This window comes from Mycteria americana, chromosome 5 (assembly GCF_035582795.1).
Source record: "Mycteria americana isolate JAX WOST 10 ecotype Jacksonville Zoo and Gardens chromosome 5, USCA_MyAme_1.0, whole genome shotgun sequence".
NCBI classification, from domain to species: domain Eukaryota; kingdom Metazoa; phylum Chordata; class Aves; order Ciconiiformes; family Ciconiidae; genus Mycteria; species Mycteria americana.
In genome coordinates this window covers 12,284,393-12,302,691 of record NC_134369.1, presented here as the reverse complement: position 1 = coordinate 12,302,691, position 18,299 = coordinate 12,284,393, and the positions used below count along the sequence as shown (strand labels likewise).

Genomic DNA, 18,299 nt, shown 5'->3' with positions numbered 1-18,299 from the left:
AATACTTCTGGTCTCTAGCCAGCATCATTCAAGATAAAAAGCAGCAATGATAAAGTTACAAGAAGACATGGCAATTGATGTGAGGTGCAGGAAAAAGTAGCTTTACACAAGTGCATTTAATATTCCTTGTGTGACACCTTGACACGTTGTGCCACCAGTCTCACATGCTAACGCCCATTTTCCATATTCATTCAAATTACAATTGCATAAAGTCACTGGCTTCAAAACTGGATTGTATTCAATGCAAGTAATTACTTAAGCAACTCTTCAGAAATAACATGAGTCTCACATCATGAGAATATTCCAAAAATACTTGAGCCCAGACCCTGTTTTAACCACAGGGTACTTATGCTACAGCAATTCTGTATGTAATTCACCATAAGGTGGCATACATCACTTTTTTCTTCTATAGCCTGCCCTCTCCATCCAGGAGGGTGCAAAGCATTTATTGCTGCTTTATTGTCTCCTAAACACACCCCACTATCACCCTTGCTTCCCTAGGTCAGTATGGTACTGTGCCCCACCCAGCCCCTCAGCTATTAACCTTGGCCAGACACAGATAGTTGTAGGTAACTCCTGTAATAGCCCCACATCAGTTCCCCACCCTGAAGGGGGTGAGGTGGAACAGGGGAGACCACAGGGAAGCATGGGAGTTGCACTATTGCTATTCATCAACTTTCAAAGTATCAACCTCCTCCCTAATTTGTTTTGGAATCAGTGATCACCATCAGTGACGCCACATACTCCAAAGCCCCTGCACACAGGACAAGGACATGCCAACATACTTCTGTTTGCCACAGTTAAGACCTCAGACAAGCAGTATTTGAAGTAAGCACTGTAGCAAGCAACAGTTAATAAATGTAGGTTTCTCCAGGTACATGTAAGAGTAAGCTCTCCCCTTCAGTTTGCTGCACCAGCTCTCTGGTAACTGCTTTTAGAGAACAAGCATGAACTGGCAGTAAACTAATTTTTTATCAGTCACTGCAGCTGCTAGCCTGGATTGCAACATAAGCTATGAAAATTCCATGTTTCAGATGCATCCTAAAAATTCAGAGCAACTACTATTGAAGACTGCGCTGAAGTTATCTAATCATCATTTGGATTTATTCACAGCTCTAGAAAAACACTCCAAATAGAATTCAAGTGGAAGCTTCTGTCTGCTAAAAGCAGGTCAGCTAAGTCACACTCACAAAAATTTTGTTCTGTACTCAAAATCCTCCTCCTGCCCCAACCCCATAGAGCTTCTTCCTGCAACTTTCCCCAAGGAAAAAGTGATGCCTGTGCAGTTATAACAATATCTTGACTCTTGGAAACTTTGTTCCGAACACTTTCCTGAAATACTGAAATTTAACGTAACAGAGCACCAGGGGCAAGTGCAGCTTGGAAAAAAAAAAAAAAGAGATCTAGTCTTTTACTGGTGCAAACACTGATAATAAACAGTAGTCCAACTATTTTGCTTGTTTCTTGGAAAAAGTGAGAATTCAGTAACTGCTCATTTTCAATAACCAACCCCTATCTTCTCTCACAGCAACCTTCATCCGATATGGATCAACTCATTTAAATGGACATGCTTTTCAGCACTTTGCTGAAGTGGAAGTGATCTTTCCTGAGTGGTAACCACAACCTAGTTCAACATTTCAGAAGGTAAACTTCATGACTGTAACAGGTACAAAATGTGTTTAATACAGTTTTTTCCAATCCTCCTGTGAGCCTATGTTATACCTAACATTTAACAAAATTAATAGTAATAAAAGTCATTATAATTGACCAGTTATATTGGTTTAATTTTGACTGACTTTACTATTTAAAATGGAGTACGCTCTATTTACATTTAAACTACAATGCAACTCAAAGTTAAAAGCCAGACAAAAGTTAGACCAACTGAACACCCATTCCCTTTCCCAGATTGACTTAGTCACAAGCACTGCAGTCAAGCACTAAAACCAAGTAGCTGAAGATCAAGTTAAGATGCTCCCTTTCCTTATCTATGGAAACACCATTTTGATATATACACTGCAGTTGTTAAGAGCCATTTTTATACCAATTTCAAGAAACCAGATGTGTTCATACTAACTGCATGTAACTTTTGCAAGCATCTCATGACAGAGAGTAATTCTACAGCTTAGCAGCATTTTCTACTGCTTATGTTCTATTCCAGTTTTGGTCGTGGTTCTTTATAGGAGTTCTACTCTTCCCTAACAGAGTTCCTAACTCAGTGACTAGTTACAGAAAACCAAGCAGCAAAGCCTCCATGCACAAGTACACAAGATCACAGTAATTACATTTTAGACTGGGCAAGAATACAAGGCTTAGTTACGCTATTCAAACAACCTACAGCTGCCAGCTTAATCTTCTCCAAAACTCTGGCAAAAAGGTTAGTTGCAAAGTTCTGGTTCTATTCTCCTAAAGTTTTGACTAGGAATTGTTTTTACTTGCACCTTCTACTATTGCCTTTTTCTCTCACCTCTACAGGAAATTCAGCTGGAAACTACCAGTTAGGACTGTTCTTTCATGACTTGTGGCTCCTCCCTGTCTTCAGCTTTGCAGCATATGGGAATGAAGTGTATTGTGTATCTAGCAACCTGTAACTCCACACAGTATTATAGTGGCATGCACCACTAAAGTGATCAGCTATAACAGCAAAGTTTAAAGACAAATGAAACAAACACAACCCTGTTACTGAAACAATGCTAAATTTCACTACACTGCATCTTACTACACTCGAAGTACAACTGCAATTCTGAAACAGCAGAATTTGCAATTAATTAGGAGTAAATGAACTTTAAAACTATACTTATGTTCCTCTATCCCAGTAAAGGGTATTTAACTGTAGAACCTTAATGAGTATACAGGACATCCACTTGAGAAGCATCTTTATCTACCCAAAACCAGACATGAAGTGAGCAAGGAGTAAACCCTGCAGCCCCTGTAGATCTAGCATTGACTATATTACTCCACAAAGGAAATACTTTCATAAATTGAACATTACTCTGCATCATGACTGGAACAACATACCATGATGTCACTGCTCGCCACTGTTACACAGAAGTTGCAGCTACATCAAAAGCAGCCAGCTCCCAACCTCAAGCCTCTTAAGTGTAGTTAGTGCTTTCCTTTTTCTCTTAATTGAACTAGAATCCACAAAAATATCCTGCTCTCCTGTTTACTGCTAGATACACCGCATTTCTGAAATGCAGAGACAGTATTTAAGCGTCATGGGATTTTTGTTAGCAATTCAAGACGTTAAATACTCTTTATGAACGTCATTTGGTTTACAGAAGCACAGTATCTTGATTTACTGGGCTACACGTACAGCAAGTTACTGAGGCATCTGAAGAAACCCACTGAAGGAATCTACAAGTATACAAGAGACCCCTACTTGTAGCCCTCTTCCTAACTGTAGGTTAGGAAGCCTGCCTTTCACAGCAAATTGCCAGCAAAATGAATCACACCCGCTCCCCTAGGCACAGCACTTAGGGTGCATAAATGCAAATTATCCCTCCCCTCAGAGCAAGCCCTTTTATGAGCTCTAGTAGTTTTCTTGTGCTCCACTTTTTCATCTCCCATAATGCAGCACTTCCAGCACTGGCAAAACCAAGTTTCAGTCAAGGAGACACTACTGTTTTGCAGTTACAAATACATCACCTTTCAACACTGAAAGTCTGAGTATCAACGAGGAAAAAAAAAATTTCACTAGGGACAAGGTTCTAGGAAGTAAGGTATTTTGAGTATTTAATAGATGACATTTCAAGCCTGTACAATGCAACATCATTAAAATGTTTTGTGGCGGGGTTTTTTTGCCAATTTGAGGAACAGGCAGCTAATAGTGCCACTTGATTAAAAAAACATGCATGTAACCTGGGGAAAGTTCAAAGCATTAGGAAGTTAAAAAGCACATACTCACTGATAAAGCATACACTGGACCACAAGGCAAACTCCTACCATTTCTTCAGCAGAATTTCTTAATTTTCCTCCTGTCACAGTGAATCTGTAGTGTCTAATCTTGTCTGTGACCATATTTAGAATTCATTTGCATATTAAGACAATTATCATAAAAAGAATCTTAAGATGGTCCCAGTCTAAGTCAACTGCCACTGATGTTTCCTTCCGAAGTAAACTAGTTGTCAGTCAAAGCTTTTCTACTGGGAGACATTCAGAAACAAGTCAAGTATCACAATGTTTATTGATAGATACAAGTATATAAAATCAGGGCATGAACATGTCTTGATAAATTAAGTAGACTTAATTTCAGTACTGTAATAGAGGGACCAATTCAAATTTCTCACCATGTCATGTTTCACACCCACAAAAACCTCTTCCAAAGGGCATCAGACCATCTCTTCAGCTGATCAGTTTTTGTGCAAGTAAACTGTTTCTTTTTAAAAGACTTGTGCACTTGCCCAGGCTCAAGGATATTAAAACCTAGCACATAAAGCCCATTACTAGAGGTAGAATACAGGCAATATACTATTACGGCAACAACCATCGATTACAGTTAAGGATTCTCTGTAACAACCAAATGGATAATCAAATATTGCAACAACTCAAGTATTACACTGAGCAAAGTGCATTTCTACAGTATTCAGTGTTGCTATTCAGTTTTCTAACTTAAAAACAGCCTATGATAACTGGCAGCAAAGAAGACCCTTGCAACAGACTGCTTCTGCTCGAGAACTTATGATGTAATTATTGCATGCTGCTAATACACTGTTATCTAAACATTAAAGATACTCTAAAATATTTTTATTGTAGACTATTAAGACATACTACAAAAACCTTTTGCAGAAGATATCCTATTGACATACTTCTGCTTTAAATATTGTGAAACATTACAGCGGAATGAATTTTCGCAGTGGTTAGGTCAAATGCAGTTACATCATAGCAACAGTATGTTTGCACAATTTAAGGCTTTGGCTGGTTCTTTAGTCAGCTTCTTCTTCAGATTCTTCTTCTTCAGCAGTTTCCAGCCAGGTTAGCCATTGGTTTACCTGCAGTTACATAAAATTAGTTTAAGGAAGCAGGAATTATTTCCCCATTATGTACTTCTGCAAAACGCTGCTTTTTTCCAACTTTTTTTTTTTTTTTAAAAGATCTTTCAGCCACACTTTAACACTAAATGTCAGTCCCTAGTAAAGAAAAAAAGACTTAGTTCATCTTGCCTCACTCCTTCCTAGTGAAATACTCCATGAAGTTTCCAGGTATTAACAAGTCTTAAACACTGTCTGAAGTATTCTTAAACACTCCAGTGCAGCAGAGATCACAAAAGACAATCTCTAATGTTAGCGAATTTACCTGGAATAAAGCTTTGCCTTTCCCTGGAAACTCTTGAGTAATATCTTCTTTCCATGCCAAGAAGGCTTCTTCTTCAATGATCTCCATGTCATAGAAATGAACAAAGAAGCGCAGTAACATGCCTATAGAAGCAAATTTAAACTTTGTTAGCTTCATAACCTTCTGAACACCTTACTTGACTCTAAGAAAGGTAAGTGACAAGCCTGAAAGCCATACACAGACACAAGCAGACACAACTTGAATTCTGGGTAAGATCTTGATGCACATACCTTTTGGAAAGTTATTGTTGTAGCAGTGCACCTGGAGTGCATATAAAGCACTCACTTGCAGATCAACATGGTCATGGAGGAACTTCTGCATTACCGGCTTGAAGGAAAGCAGCAGTTGTTTTTCCTGCTCTAGCTGCTCTTTAGATGGAACAGATGAAGAATCCGATTCGTCACTTGGTGGGTTTACTTCACTAGAAATATACTGCAAGAAACTGGACAAAAAAAAAAAGTTAAGTTCTATAAGCTGATAAGCAACTAGATTTCATGTTCTAGAACAGTAAGACAAGTACTCTCAAGTTCAGTTGGCTAGCTATTACTAAAAATACCCTCCTGCTTCTATCAGCAGTTAGGTGCATGCACAGTGGATTAGTATTGTGGTTGACCGTGCACTTGTATTGCTTCTAGTTTTGCTTCTGTTATGGCTCCAAAACGTTTTAGAAAAAGAATACACAGGTCTAGACCTCTCCTTCCCAAGCAAAAGCAACACCTAACACTGATGCAAGCCTGGAGCCTTGCTTTTCTTCTCAAATACAATCAGTGTTTAATACAGGGAAGAACTCTTCCACCCAGAACAACTTCTCTCCCTGTGTACTTGTCCTGGTTTCAGCTGGGATAGAGTTAATTTTCGTCCTAGTAGCTGGTATAGTGCTGTGTTTTGGATTTAGTAGAACATTGATTAACACACTGATGTTTTAGTTGTTGCTAAGTAGTGCTTACACTGGTCAAGGCCTTTTCAGCTTCCCATGCCCTGCCAGGTGCACAAGAAGCTGAGAGGGGGCACAGCCAGGATAGTTGATCCAAACTGGCCAAAGGGCTAATCCGCATGATATGACATCATGCTCAGTATATAAACTAGGGGGAGTTGGCTGGGGGGCAGCGATCACTGCTTGGGGACAGGCTGGGCATTGGTTGGCAGGTGGTGAGCAGCTGCCATCACTTGTTTTCTTTTTCCGTGGTTTTGTTCCTCTCTCTCCCCTTCTCGTTATTTTACTTTTCATTACATTATTTTATTTTACTTCATTTCAATTATTAAACTGTTCCTATCTCAGCCCATAGTTTTCTTACTTGTAGCTCTTCAGAATCTCTCCCCCATCGCACGGGGGGAGGAGGGGGAGGAAGGAAGGTGAGCAAGCGACTTCATGGTGCTCAGCTGCCAACTGAAGCTAAACCACAACAGTATTTATCTTGTTCTGCGCAGAGCTACATGTCAGCCTTTACAGAGTTCCTGACTTATTGGTAGCTTAAAAAGACATGTGCCTAAACTACATCAAGACAGCATCTCACCTGGTCATCAATATATTCACAAATCCCTTATCTACATGAAGTTTGGGTGAAATGTTATCTTTAATCCACTTATAGATGGCTTGAGGGGATGGATCCGATTTTATTTGCTTTAGCAGTTCCTTCTCCAGTTTCAGAAGTGGGAACAAGAAGCTAAGCCCCTTCCCTTCCAAGATCTCCAGCATGCGGTCCTTGTTCTGGTCAATTTCTGACAAGTAAATAAGACAGACACACTTAAATGCTGGTGCTAATCAAAACCTATAATCAATGGTTCATGGGTCTAACCACCTCTTAAGAAACACCATTCTTAAGAATCATGACAGTTGATTGCATCAAAATAACCTTGTATGTTACTTTACTCTGGTGTAAAAAACTAAGAGAAAAAACATCTTGCATACACTAACACGAGGTGTCATAAGAGCTATGTGGTAACTCTTACCTGGTAACATTTTCTGCATATTCACTTTGCTTTGTTGGAACAATTCTGTTAGCCATTCACGATCTTGTAATTTAGCTAACTGCTGAAGGCAAAGCAGGAAGAGAGGGAAATGGGTGCCACTTTCCAGTGGTTGCGCCAGTTCGGAAATGCTCACCAGTTCTGAAATAATGGCACGGGCTGCGAACTGTGCTAAGTAGGATTTCACCAATGGGATGTCCACCTCCAGTTTGGGGCACTGGTCCAATACATTCAGGAATGCCTAAAAAACAGTAAACATGCACAGGTTGAAATTATGAAGTAAGTTTGTTCTTGTGCACAGTAATACTCTTAGGAGTACTACATAGGAGCCTCGCATTTCTTTTCTGCATTGAATCACTTGCCAAGAGGTTCCCCGTTTCCAGTTCCTTAAATCCTGTACCTACATTTCTTCCTTTCATCACTTCTTATGCCCCTCACAGGTTTATACATTATTATTTTTACTTTCTCAGATCAATAGGACTTAGAAAAACTTGCAGACTACCTTTACACAAGCTAAACATCATAAACAGCCAAGCAACAAGGACCATGAGCCTATTAGATTTGAGTACCTGCATGAAGTTGTCACTTGTGGCTATTCCCTCCTGCTTGAGCAAGCTGATCAAAGTACTCGCTTTCTCTTTGTCTTCATCTGATCTATCTAGGGATTGAATTATTACTTTGCTCAACATCTCAGGAATGAAGTGTTTTGGAGCTCTCATTTCTCTCACAGTATTGACAGCATCATTAGCATTTCCATTGTTCAGATACTCAGTCACAACAGCTTCCTAGAGAAAAAGTATAGTTAAACATTCATTTTTAAAGAGCATATACAAGGCTTCAAGAAGCACTATTACATACTTAACTTACAGTTTGTTTAAGTAGCTCTTCTTTAGAAGGAGGTGGTTTCTTGGTGGTCTTTGCAGGCTTTTCTTGTATAAGCGGCGGATTTGTTTTAAGACCAAGTTGAGGAGGCTGAAAAAGTATCAGAATTTGTTTCTTTGCAGTACACATCTACCTACATTTATGTCAAGTTTAAGAACACCAAATATGTAACAAGGGCAGATGAAAGTCAAATTAGGTTTTCAGACATTCTTTTCTTTTATCCTGCTCTGTGCAATGAAAGACTTCTCTCTCCCTTCCCATATTAGAAACTGGTCTAAGTTTTACATGCATGAAGAAATTAAGTACAGCCAAAAATATACAGTAACTTTTGTATCTACCTGTCCCAAAGGTGGTGTCTGAGTGCGTGGTGGTTGAGCACTGGGAGGAATCATAGTTATCTGGGGCTGAAGCTTTGGCACTTGGTTTTTGTTCATTAGAAAAGACTGAGCAGGTCTCAGGCTAATCTGTAAACAGTCAGAAAAAACTCAAACTGTTTTAAGTATTCTGACCAAAAATACACAGTCATGGACGCACACCAACTGATCCCACTGAAGCATGACTTTTCCATTTCTACAATGTTAACACTCAAATACAGATTAAGTCACACGTGTACTGAAATTCCCCCAAAAGCACGACTCTATGAATCACAACTTGCAGCAAGTTACTAGTATTTAGTTCCATTGGTATCAAGATCTGGAATTGCTCCTTTTAGATGCAGTATGTTAGAGACCCAAGAAGATACTTAGCATGTTTGCTGATGTATTTTACAGCCAAGATAAAACTCTACCAATTGCTCAGAAATCAGGATATGAGTCTGGTTACCACTCAAAATAATAATGTAGTTTACTTTGCATTTGAAATTTTGCCTATCAGCCAGTTCTTTAAAAAAAAAAAAAAAAAAAAAGAAAAAATTTAGCCTGGTCCAGCACTTCAGGGTTTCTAAAGTTCAAGATTTTTCTGAAGTTTTAATTAAATGTATTGTTATCAATATGATGCATGGGAACTGATGTCAGAGTAGTGTTCTTGGGGAGGTGTGGGGGAAGGGACACCCCAAGAAATTGCCCTCATAACTCAGTCTTGCTCATAGGACGCTGGATACCCTAAGGAAAGTGAGGGGGTAAGGTGAAAAGAGGAAGGGACAAAGAAGGAGGAGGAGGAGAAGGAGAAAGAGTTCCAGCATTAGTCCTCATAATAACGCGTCTTGCTATAATCATTGGGCAATATTTAGAATAGGCTTTAAGTAATGTAGGCATGTAATGTACCTCATCTGCATTAAGCTGTCCTTTCTTAGAAAACCGAGGTGGCATATCCTTCGACTGTCCTTGTTGCTGGGATAAGAGTCCCTGATTCTGGTTATGGTAGAGCTGGCTTTGCCCCTATTTCAGAAAGGGAGATATAGAGAAAGAAGTGCAGATGATGGAGTGGCGTACATCATATGGTAAGTAGTACCAGAGGGACCAGAGGGACAAAGATTCTTATTTGCCAGGAAGGGAGAAAGGAGGAGCAGGGGTGGTGGGAGAGTAGCATCTATCCCTAAAAACAGGGCTATCTTTTAAATAAAACACACCATTCTGACCCACCAAAGCCACATGCACCTTTTCTTGCAGTAAAAAAAAAAAAAAAAAAAAAAAGTGTATTCCTTGCATCTCTTGCACAATTTAAAAAGTGGTTTAGAATTTTTTGTATCAGCTGAGCATCAGTTCTTATCAGAATCAAATCTGAGGAAGTCTTTCAACATAAGCAGACTATAATCTATAACATACGCATCTGTAGAAGAGCTTCTAAACATGCTGAAGTCACCCTGCGAACAACATCTTCCTTACCTGACTTTTCAGAAAAGATTTGCCTAGTTCTCCAAACTGGGATTGAGCAGAAGGCATGAGGTGACCCCCATGGCCATTGAAAAGTTGGTTTGAACGATGGCGTCCCATGGTGGGTGAAAATCTATCCTGAATAACCCCTGGACCAGTACCAATTCCGCTACCTGTATTATTAATGAGACAAAAACCAATTTTAGTTCTTATTCAATACAGTACAGCTACAGTCATCACATCAGCCTTGTAGTTTCAGTGTACCTGGCATTTGTCCAAACATATCAGCAAGCCCTCCGAGTGGGTCCCTGTCAAGTTTCATCCTGGGTGGCATAAAGGGTCCCTCCAGAAAGAAGTCGCTTCTCATCCCTTGAGACATAGGAGCAGGAATAAAAACTCCCAGATCCTTTAGAACAGGAATTATAATTTTGGTCAGTTTGGAGTAGTAGTCCCTGAGGAAGTCAAGTTTTTAGCCCTGACCTATGAAAGTCCTTCTGATTTTAACCCTTAACCCCTTACTGTCACACTCTGCTGTGAGAACTACTCACAAGCGCACAGCGTAAGTTTTGACATGGAGTGAAGCACATGAGGATTCACTTTAACACTTAGGCAAAAGCCAAGCACAGGACTTGACATGCAACACTTACTTTTACTGCATCTTGACGGATTTGATTGATAGTCTTTGGTCCATTGTCAAGAAAAGCTTTGCGAGGAACCCAGTTGTGTTCTCTCAACTCCACAGTATCCTTGGAACATAACAAATTATTACTAGCGGATTCAAGACAACTTTGTGAGAAAAAGGAAGCAGTAAGCCATTTTAACATACCTGCAGCAGGAAACGAATCCTTGCTGGCAATTCCTTACTTGACATCAAGGAGCGCATACGGGCAAAGTACTGATCCATTAAGGACTGGGGGAACAAAAGTGAGGTTGCAAGTGAGAGCTCATTCTATCAATGTCTTAATTATTTTCAGGAAACGTAACCACATTCAAGACATCTAAGATCAAATAATGGAACAGACTGCCCTTTCCTGCAGTCTCAATCTCCTTGATTGCAGCAGAGCTTAAGGAAAGCTAATGCATCAAGCCATCTCATCTGAGTCAAAGATGAAAATCTGCCAAAATTCTCATTACTATGACACCATTTCAAGTCTACATTCAGAACTCACAAATCAAGGTCCAAAATACATCTGTCACATCACCTAGTTGTGTTCACAATAGAGTTCCTCACATTTTTTCAAGCAGCATTCAGAGAAACAACATTCTTGCTTTTATGCCTTCCTAATGACCCTAACTGCATTCTGGGAAGGCATTTAAAACCATTTCTAAGATTGGCTCCTTCTGCTATCAAGAGATTGGATGCAGGAGCAATAGTTGGCACTCTTGCTCTCTGCAAGTCAGACCGCAGTTTTGTACTTCTGAATAGAACACTGAATACAGAAGGTTCAGGCAATTAAAGTCTTAGCCATAGGATTTAACTAGTTTAGTGACTGCAGTGGATATGCACATACCTTGGCTTTTGCATGGTCTAATCTAGGTCCCACTGTCCTCATTATCTGACAGAGGCACTCCAAATCCTCCCCCATATCTTTGAGTTGGACTCTCTTCTTCTTTTCCAAAAGCTGAAATATTAAAGGGGAATTAGGTATTTCAGTGTATTGTAAGTGACGATTTATAGTAAGTGGCAACTTTGTACACAGGGACATGCAGAAACATTTAATCTTGTTCTGAAGACAAATGGACTTGAAAATGAGTTTAAGGATTGCTAATTGAAGTACGTAATACTCCTAAGCGTATGTACTTTGAAGTACCTGTGGCACTTCTGTCTAGGCCAAACTACATCTTCACTTGGAGACAATTCCCATGGCTTTGTTCAAAGCCAATTTTAGTTTTTAATCACACCAAAAGACTGTTTATTTTGAACAGTGGAGGGTAGATAATTGACAGGAAACATTTTTGTGGTATTTTATGCTTTTCCAATTAGCTTTTATGCTAATTCCAAACGCAGCATAAACATTTACATTTTTTTAGTTTAGAAGTCCTATTTTGCTCTTAGCCCCCACCCAATCTGAATACTCACTGTTTTGATGCACTTATGAAGGATAGATTCATGAATAAGATCAAGCTTGCCAAGTTCTCCAATGAATTTGATGTTCCCCAGCATCTTGATCTTGGCAATGGCTCTCTGTTCCTCCTCCTCAGGGAGGAGGGGACCATCATGCTTATCATAGACTGGAAAATAAAGCAGCCTGTTTAACACGGCTGTGGAAAGAGAAGATAAATAAATTCTGTATTAAAGTGGTTTTAAAGCTTACTATCAACATTTCTGGTTCGGTTTTCAAATTCATCTTGAAGTTTAGATATTAGGAGGCGTCTGAATGTCTAGGAAAAGAGAACAAAGAAAACAATTAAGCTAATCAGTGCAACTACACGTGCTAGCAGAATTTATCATTCCAGATTGAGAGAGATACTCACTGTGCTTTGCTTCTGTCCTGGATGACTCTCTGCTGATGGGCCATCAAAGTTGGGTGCATCTTCTGCCAGTCGCAGACATAGTTGAGCATACAGTGAGCTATACTTGGGCTCTTCAAGGGCTTTGTCTACGATCTAATTAAATTTATTTTGAGTAAGGTAGCATGTAGCAGGATGCAAATGTTATTAGGAAAGTTGAGTTGCATGACACACAATGGAGTATCACCACTCTATGTGACCTAGGACATCTAACTATTTTTTGCCATTTCAAAAATACAAAAATAACAGATTTTAACATTAGTCTTAATGCAGAAGCAAAGGAAAAAAGCTACTCTATGCTACCAAAGAGCGTCTATAATTTTTAGCCAAGGAATGGGACAAATCTGAAGTTTATCATCAGAACACCGAAGTTAGTATTGCCAATCTGATCTCAGATCAAACAAAGTGACATAACAGTTAAACCAGTGTACCACCAAGAAGTCACCTGTGGTAGCTTTTCCAAGACCATTAGGCTTGTTCATGAAGAGAACAAGAAGAGGAAGAAGGGGGCCAGGGAAGTAAGATTGCTAACTAGCATCTTAGATTATTAAAAAAAAACAAACCGAAAATTCCCAATCACATTTAGTGATTCTTGAGACTTCTGAAACAGGAAGTTAGAGCACTAAGTCCACTTGCTTCTCAGTGTATCCTTTTTACACAAAAAGCAAGAATGATATTTTTTTATGTCTGGATTATGAAACACATTAGCCATGTTACTTCTGTATCCCATCATAAGCAGCCAACCTCTATTTTTAACATGCAAGAGAACTGTAGTTATAAAAATGCAGCTAGCTTACCAGCAGTATGACCCCTTTTAGGATGAGCTTAGATTCTACACCCACATTGAGGAGCTCAAGGCATAGCTTGTCAAACTTTTCAGGAGTAAGCTTATTTAGTATGCTAAAGAGGAACAAACAAAAATAAAAATCTGGATTACAGATCTTGTAAGCATGCTACAAGTAATTTTAGACCCAAGTTTACCTTTACTTCTTGAGTCTATCGAACAAAAATTGAAAAGCGCAATTTTCCATTCGACTATTTTTGGGGGAGATCTTTAGAATGTAAAGTATTATTGAAAAGACTAATCCTCCCACAAGAATTACTTCAAGTGTTTGCTGCTGCTGGCCTACCCATTTCTGCCTCATTCCCTCCAAAGGGCACCACACACTCACACGCGAACTCAAGACCCACGTCTTCCTTTCCTCCAGCCCATTTATTGGAGATATATATTGTTGAAGTAAGGAAAGAAAAAAAACAATCTTACAAAGAACTTACCCTCTTACTTTCCTGAAGATTGCATCATGTCGTTCTTTGTCATTTGCGGAGTCGTCATCTCGTCTAGTGCTTCGTGAAGGAATCCATTTCTGAGCGTTTTGCCCCTGGGTTTTCCCCAGGAACTCGCTGTAAAATTTTTAAGAATATGATTCTTGAACAGAAACAAACAATTTCAAAAACTGGCCTTTTAACCTTTTAGTATTGCCTTACTTAGGCTAATTCTGTTAATAGCTTTGCTAAGAGCATGCACTTACCCCTACCAACACTGCAGCATCTGTTGCATAGCATTCACTGAACAATAATTAAAAAAAAGACACCCAAGAAAACCCTTCCTCTAAACTTTTGAAGTGAAATGCATGAAAAGCCTGCGCACCTCGTATCACTATGCGCACTTTCAACAGATTATATACTACCCTGCCACAGGCTAGAGGATGTTAACATGTCATGAACTCAGTAGGTATTCCCTGTTCAAGTTGAAAGATACTCTGTTTTCAACTCTGTATTCACCATCAAGCATTCTTTGCCTTTAAATTCAGGCCAAATCAAAGAGCAAGATGACATACCTGTTGCTGGCAGTCTTGGGATAGTGCTGAGGTGCACCCCTACCACCTCCTCCGCCTGAAGAAGCACTGTTAAAAAACAACCATGTAATCTTGTGTAAGTTCAAAATCCCAATGCTTTCAACTACATGTCAGTTTTGGTATAAACATAAGATAAGTTTACATTCTCTTCAAAGGACAGTTTCCACTACTATATGTTCATCAAGCAAAACAAAAAAAAAGGCACTAGTACCTGAAACGAGAAGCACCCCCTTCTGCAATCGCACTCTCCACTTTGGCGGCTTGACAACGAAGAATCTTCAAAAGAATAAAATTAAATTGACGGGGTGGGGAAAAACAAAACCTAGAAAGACAAATCAAGTGTTCATATTATAGTTGTTTTACTAGCAGCCATAGTGTCTAACTTACAATAAAAGTACAAACGTTTGTTAGAGAAAGGGGAATCCCCCAACACTATACTTGATAAAAGGCAAGCAAACTCTTATTTATGCAATACTCACAGAATGGATACTCACAGAAAGACCAATTTCATCATCATAGCCATGTTTTTCAACAGAGGTGAGGGAGGAGAGACAAGGGAATCACGGGCCGAGAACATAAGAGGCTCAAATTTACCCTGGTAACCCCCTCAAAAGCACGTGCAGAAAAAAAAAAAGTGTCTTTTCTGCTAGTACAGTATAATTAAATGAATCCTTTATTGATATGCTTTACAAACTATATGGCAAGACAAAGTAGTCAAGTTTCGAAGTGAGAAATACCAGATCACAAAACGCACACTTGATATAGTAAAGGGGATATAATCTACATCCAAGCCCAAACGGCCAATTAAGCTACTAAGTAATTAAGAAAAATATGGCCCCTCCCCACCTCAAATTTTAGCTTGCAAGACAGCAGCAGGAAGAAAAATTTCACTGCACTGCTCACGTAACAGAAAGCTAATCGCAGAGATATAAACGCCTGGGGAGCACGTAAAAAAACCCACAGGCATTTTGAGGCTCCATCACAGATCTGCTCCAGGACATTATTGCACTGAGCTCAGAGTCACCTCCTCGGAAAGCCAGCCTAAGAAACGCCCAACAGAACGCACCTCTCCTCATCAAGGCGGCGGCGGCCGTTACCCCCGCGCCCCGGCAGCCCGCCGCACCCCACCACCGGCCGCTCGCCGAGGCGGCGGAGCCAGCGCGGGCACGAGGAACGGCTCCCAACATGGCTGCCGCGAACAAAAGGGCTGCGGGAGGGGCGCCCCCCGCAGGAGGCAGGCGCTACCCTGCCGCATGGAGCTGGCGGCTCCGGGCGCACCCAGCCGCCTCCCCTTCCCCCACCGGGCGCCGCCCGTTTGCAGGCTCAGGCGCCGCCAGGAGCGCGGCCGGCTCTTTGTTCTCTGCGAGGGAGGTGAGCGGGCTCCGCTCCTTCGCCGCCGGCGGAAAACGGCGCCCTCCACTCACGGCGCCCTCCACTCGCGGCACCCGCCCCGGTCCGCCCGGAAAGGGGGGAGGGGGGAAACAGTCGGTATCCCCCCCCGCATCCACCCCCGCTCAAGCAGTGCCTTCGCTTTACTCGCCGCCCAAGCCTGAACAGGAAACATGGGCGAGGCTGCTGCCGACAGACACGGCTTCTCGGTAGTCCGCTCTCCCTTCCACCAGAAGCAGAGACAAGACTAAACGAACGAAAAAAAAACCCCAAACAAAACACAAAAGTAAGAACAAGCTCTCGCCACCGACTCTTGGGAACAAACAACTGCCCCCCCCCACCAATGCGGAACGTAAAAGATCCCAAGACCGCAGTCCGCTACATGTACCGAGGCTACTCCCGTCCAAGGGCAAACCTCTCGGGCACCCGGGCCCCCAGAGACCGCAGCTGGAGATGAGGATCCTGTAACCCACCTGACCCCCCGAAAGGCAGAGCTACAAATCGGCACTACCTGACCCCATCTCCCTCGCTGCAGATATGCGGCTCTAACCTCAAACGCTCCTGCTCTGCTTCCCTGCCGCGCCTAGCGGGGGCTGCCGATCTCCTCTACCCCTTCGCTTAACATCCACGGTAATCCGAAAGCAGACAGCAGGAGCAGCCATCGTCCCGAGCCGCCATTTTGTGCGGAAGAAAGCGAGAGAAGAAGCCAACGAGAAAATGGCGGCCACTCCGGGCAGCCGCCATTTTAAGCGGCAGCTGCAGCAGTACCCGTTCCCTCCCGGTCCCAGAGCACTCCCCCGCCACTCCCGCATTTCTCACCTTCCCTAAGGCCTTGTCAGCTTCCCCGGGTCCCGGCGGCTACCAAGGGCAGGGGAAAAGGCAAGAGAAGGGGGGGGAGGGGAAGGGAGCCGGGGACCGGGGCTGGGGAGGGGAAGGGGGGAGCGCGCGAGACAGGGCGAGTCTCCGAGTCACCACAGCAGGAGCAGCAACGGCCCAACACTTCCCTCCGCCACCTCCATAAAGAGCTGACTCGCTGCCGCGTCTAAAGCGCACCGAGGCAGCCCCACTAACTTTATTAACCTTCCCGCAACCTACCCCACCTCCCTCCAGCAGCCGCCAATCGCCGCGAAGGGCTCCGCCCGTCTTGCCAATCACAACCGAGAAAGGGGGTGGCCTTAACGTCGAAGTGGGAGGAGGAGGGAGGAAGTTTGGTTGAACTGTGCCATCGCCGCAGTGCAGCATCCGTATTCGCGAAAGCCGTTACGCCATGTGGTTGGCGGTAGGGCTTAGGAGGGAAGGGAAATTTGCGCAAGTGGCGTACCTGGTTAATGGTGGCGGCTTGGCTGCCTCTTTCCTTCGGTCTTTGCTCCTGTGCTTCAACTCATCACAGAGCCCTAGTTCTAGAGGCCTAGAGTGTGAGTTACAGTTGAATCTGTCACGTTCATAGAAGGATAGTTTAATATATATGTATTCTCATAAGTTTGTTTTGTTTTTATTCGATAAATTTATTTAAGCATAGGTTTCCCTTCAGTCAGACCACATTTCAAATTTGGTTGAGGTAAAAAATTAGCTGATTATAGACTATGGTCCTGAGCTTGCAATCAGATCCGAAGGAGGAGACTTGCCATTTGAGCTCCCAGAGCCTGTCTGTACGGATCCAATTTCAGGTTTGCTTTCTGAGTTTGGAAACTATTTCTATCTCTGCATGTGCTTTTAGCTATTAACTGGCCTGTCTGTGGCAGGGTGTCCTGCAGGCAACCCATGGACAACCAGGATTCTTGAGAGACATTTTTATATATTTAGCATGCTAAGCACACAGCTGGTGGGGTTTTCTTGCTCCTGCTCAGTTAAACAAAACAAAGATGGCCAGGCTTTTAGGTGTAGGTGGAAGTCTGAGTCACGGGAGACTTCCAGAGACTTACCAGTGTGAGGTTTTATCCTTTTAACAGTCAGGTCTCAGTCCCAGATTGTTGCTGAGGTAGCAGCTACCTGGGCTTGCCAAATAATCGAACTTACTTGCTCTAGATGGGGCAGGACAGAAAACCAGAGCTAAGTAAACCTAACAACAAACTCCACAAACATCCACTTCTGCTTTGTTCACACATACGCCTTCCGCTTTCAGTTTGTATGACTCATAATTCAGATGACTGGGAGAAAGCAATACATGTAATAACTCTTGAACTGTATAGACGGCAAGTCCAAACAAATGATATTACAGAACTTCCAGTTTCTCAGAGCCAGCCTCATTCCTAATGCTTTCAACACGTGTGCCACAGTGTCCCAAGGGTTATATAAGGCCTAAAGGGTGCCATCATACAGGAGTTGTTATGTCACATCTTATCTGGGATGAAGTTTGTTCAAGATAGGTTTCCCCATCTCATACCCATAAGCACGAAGGACAGTTTACCTATCAGATTGTTACAGAAAGTCTTGGAATAAACTACCTGAAAGTAAGTTTTGAGCACATACGTGTTGTGTGAGGGTAAACATAACTGTGACAGGTACTTGTCATACCAGAATTTTTATATAATGACACTTTACTGCATTTAAC

General features: G+C 41.9%; 1 protein-coding gene and 1 non-coding gene across 2 annotated transcripts; both read right to left on the bottom strand.

Annotated features, from left to right (window-relative positions):
• Positions 1-4,164: 4,164 nt before the first annotated feature.
• Positions 4,165-16,990, bottom strand: EIF4G2 (eukaryotic translation initiation factor 4 gamma 2). Its single transcript, XM_075501605.1, has 23 exons — positions 16,844-16,990; positions 16,299-16,354; positions 14,571-14,681; positions 14,342-14,407; positions 13,779-13,904; positions 13,301-13,403; positions 12,468-12,599; positions 12,308-12,374; positions 12,073-12,224; positions 11,504-11,614; positions 10,819-10,902; positions 10,640-10,738; positions 10,257-10,398; positions 10,005-10,165; positions 9,444-9,557; positions 8,520-8,645; positions 8,167-8,271; positions 7,869-8,084; positions 7,282-7,540; positions 6,846-7,050; positions 5,562-5,773; positions 5,293-5,414; positions 4,165-4,988 (listed from the first exon to the last, which is right to left on the bottom strand). The coding sequence occupies exons 1-23, from the start codon at positions 16,988-16,990 to the stop codon at positions 4,923-4,925; spliced, it is 2,982 nt and encodes a 993-aa protein (XP_075357720.1). The 3' UTR covers positions 4,165-4,922.
• On the bottom strand, positions 9,240-9,402 carry LOC142410842 (small nucleolar RNA SNORD97). The gene has a single exon (XR_012776047.1). It is a non-coding gene; the product is annotated as a small nucleolar RNA SNORD97 (small nucleolar RNA).
• Positions 16,991-18,299: the final 1,309 nt, after the last annotated feature.

What these genes read in the sequence shown, in the direction of transcription:
- EIF4G2 (XM_075501605.1), bottom strand. Translation starts at nt 16,990, where the DNA reads ATGCTGCACTGCGGCGATGGCACAGTTCAACCAAACTTCCTCCCTCCT. An exon ending in TAGACCATGCAAAAGCCAAG is followed by an intron (nt 10,903 to 11,503) that starts GTATGTGCATAT and finishes TTGTTCCCCCAG; the next exon opens with TCCTTAATGGATCAGTACTT. An exon ending in AAGGCAAAGCTTTATTCCAG is followed by an intron (nt 4,989 to 5,292) that starts GTAAATTCGCTA and finishes ATGTAACTGCAG; the next exon opens with GTAAACCAATGGCTAACCTG.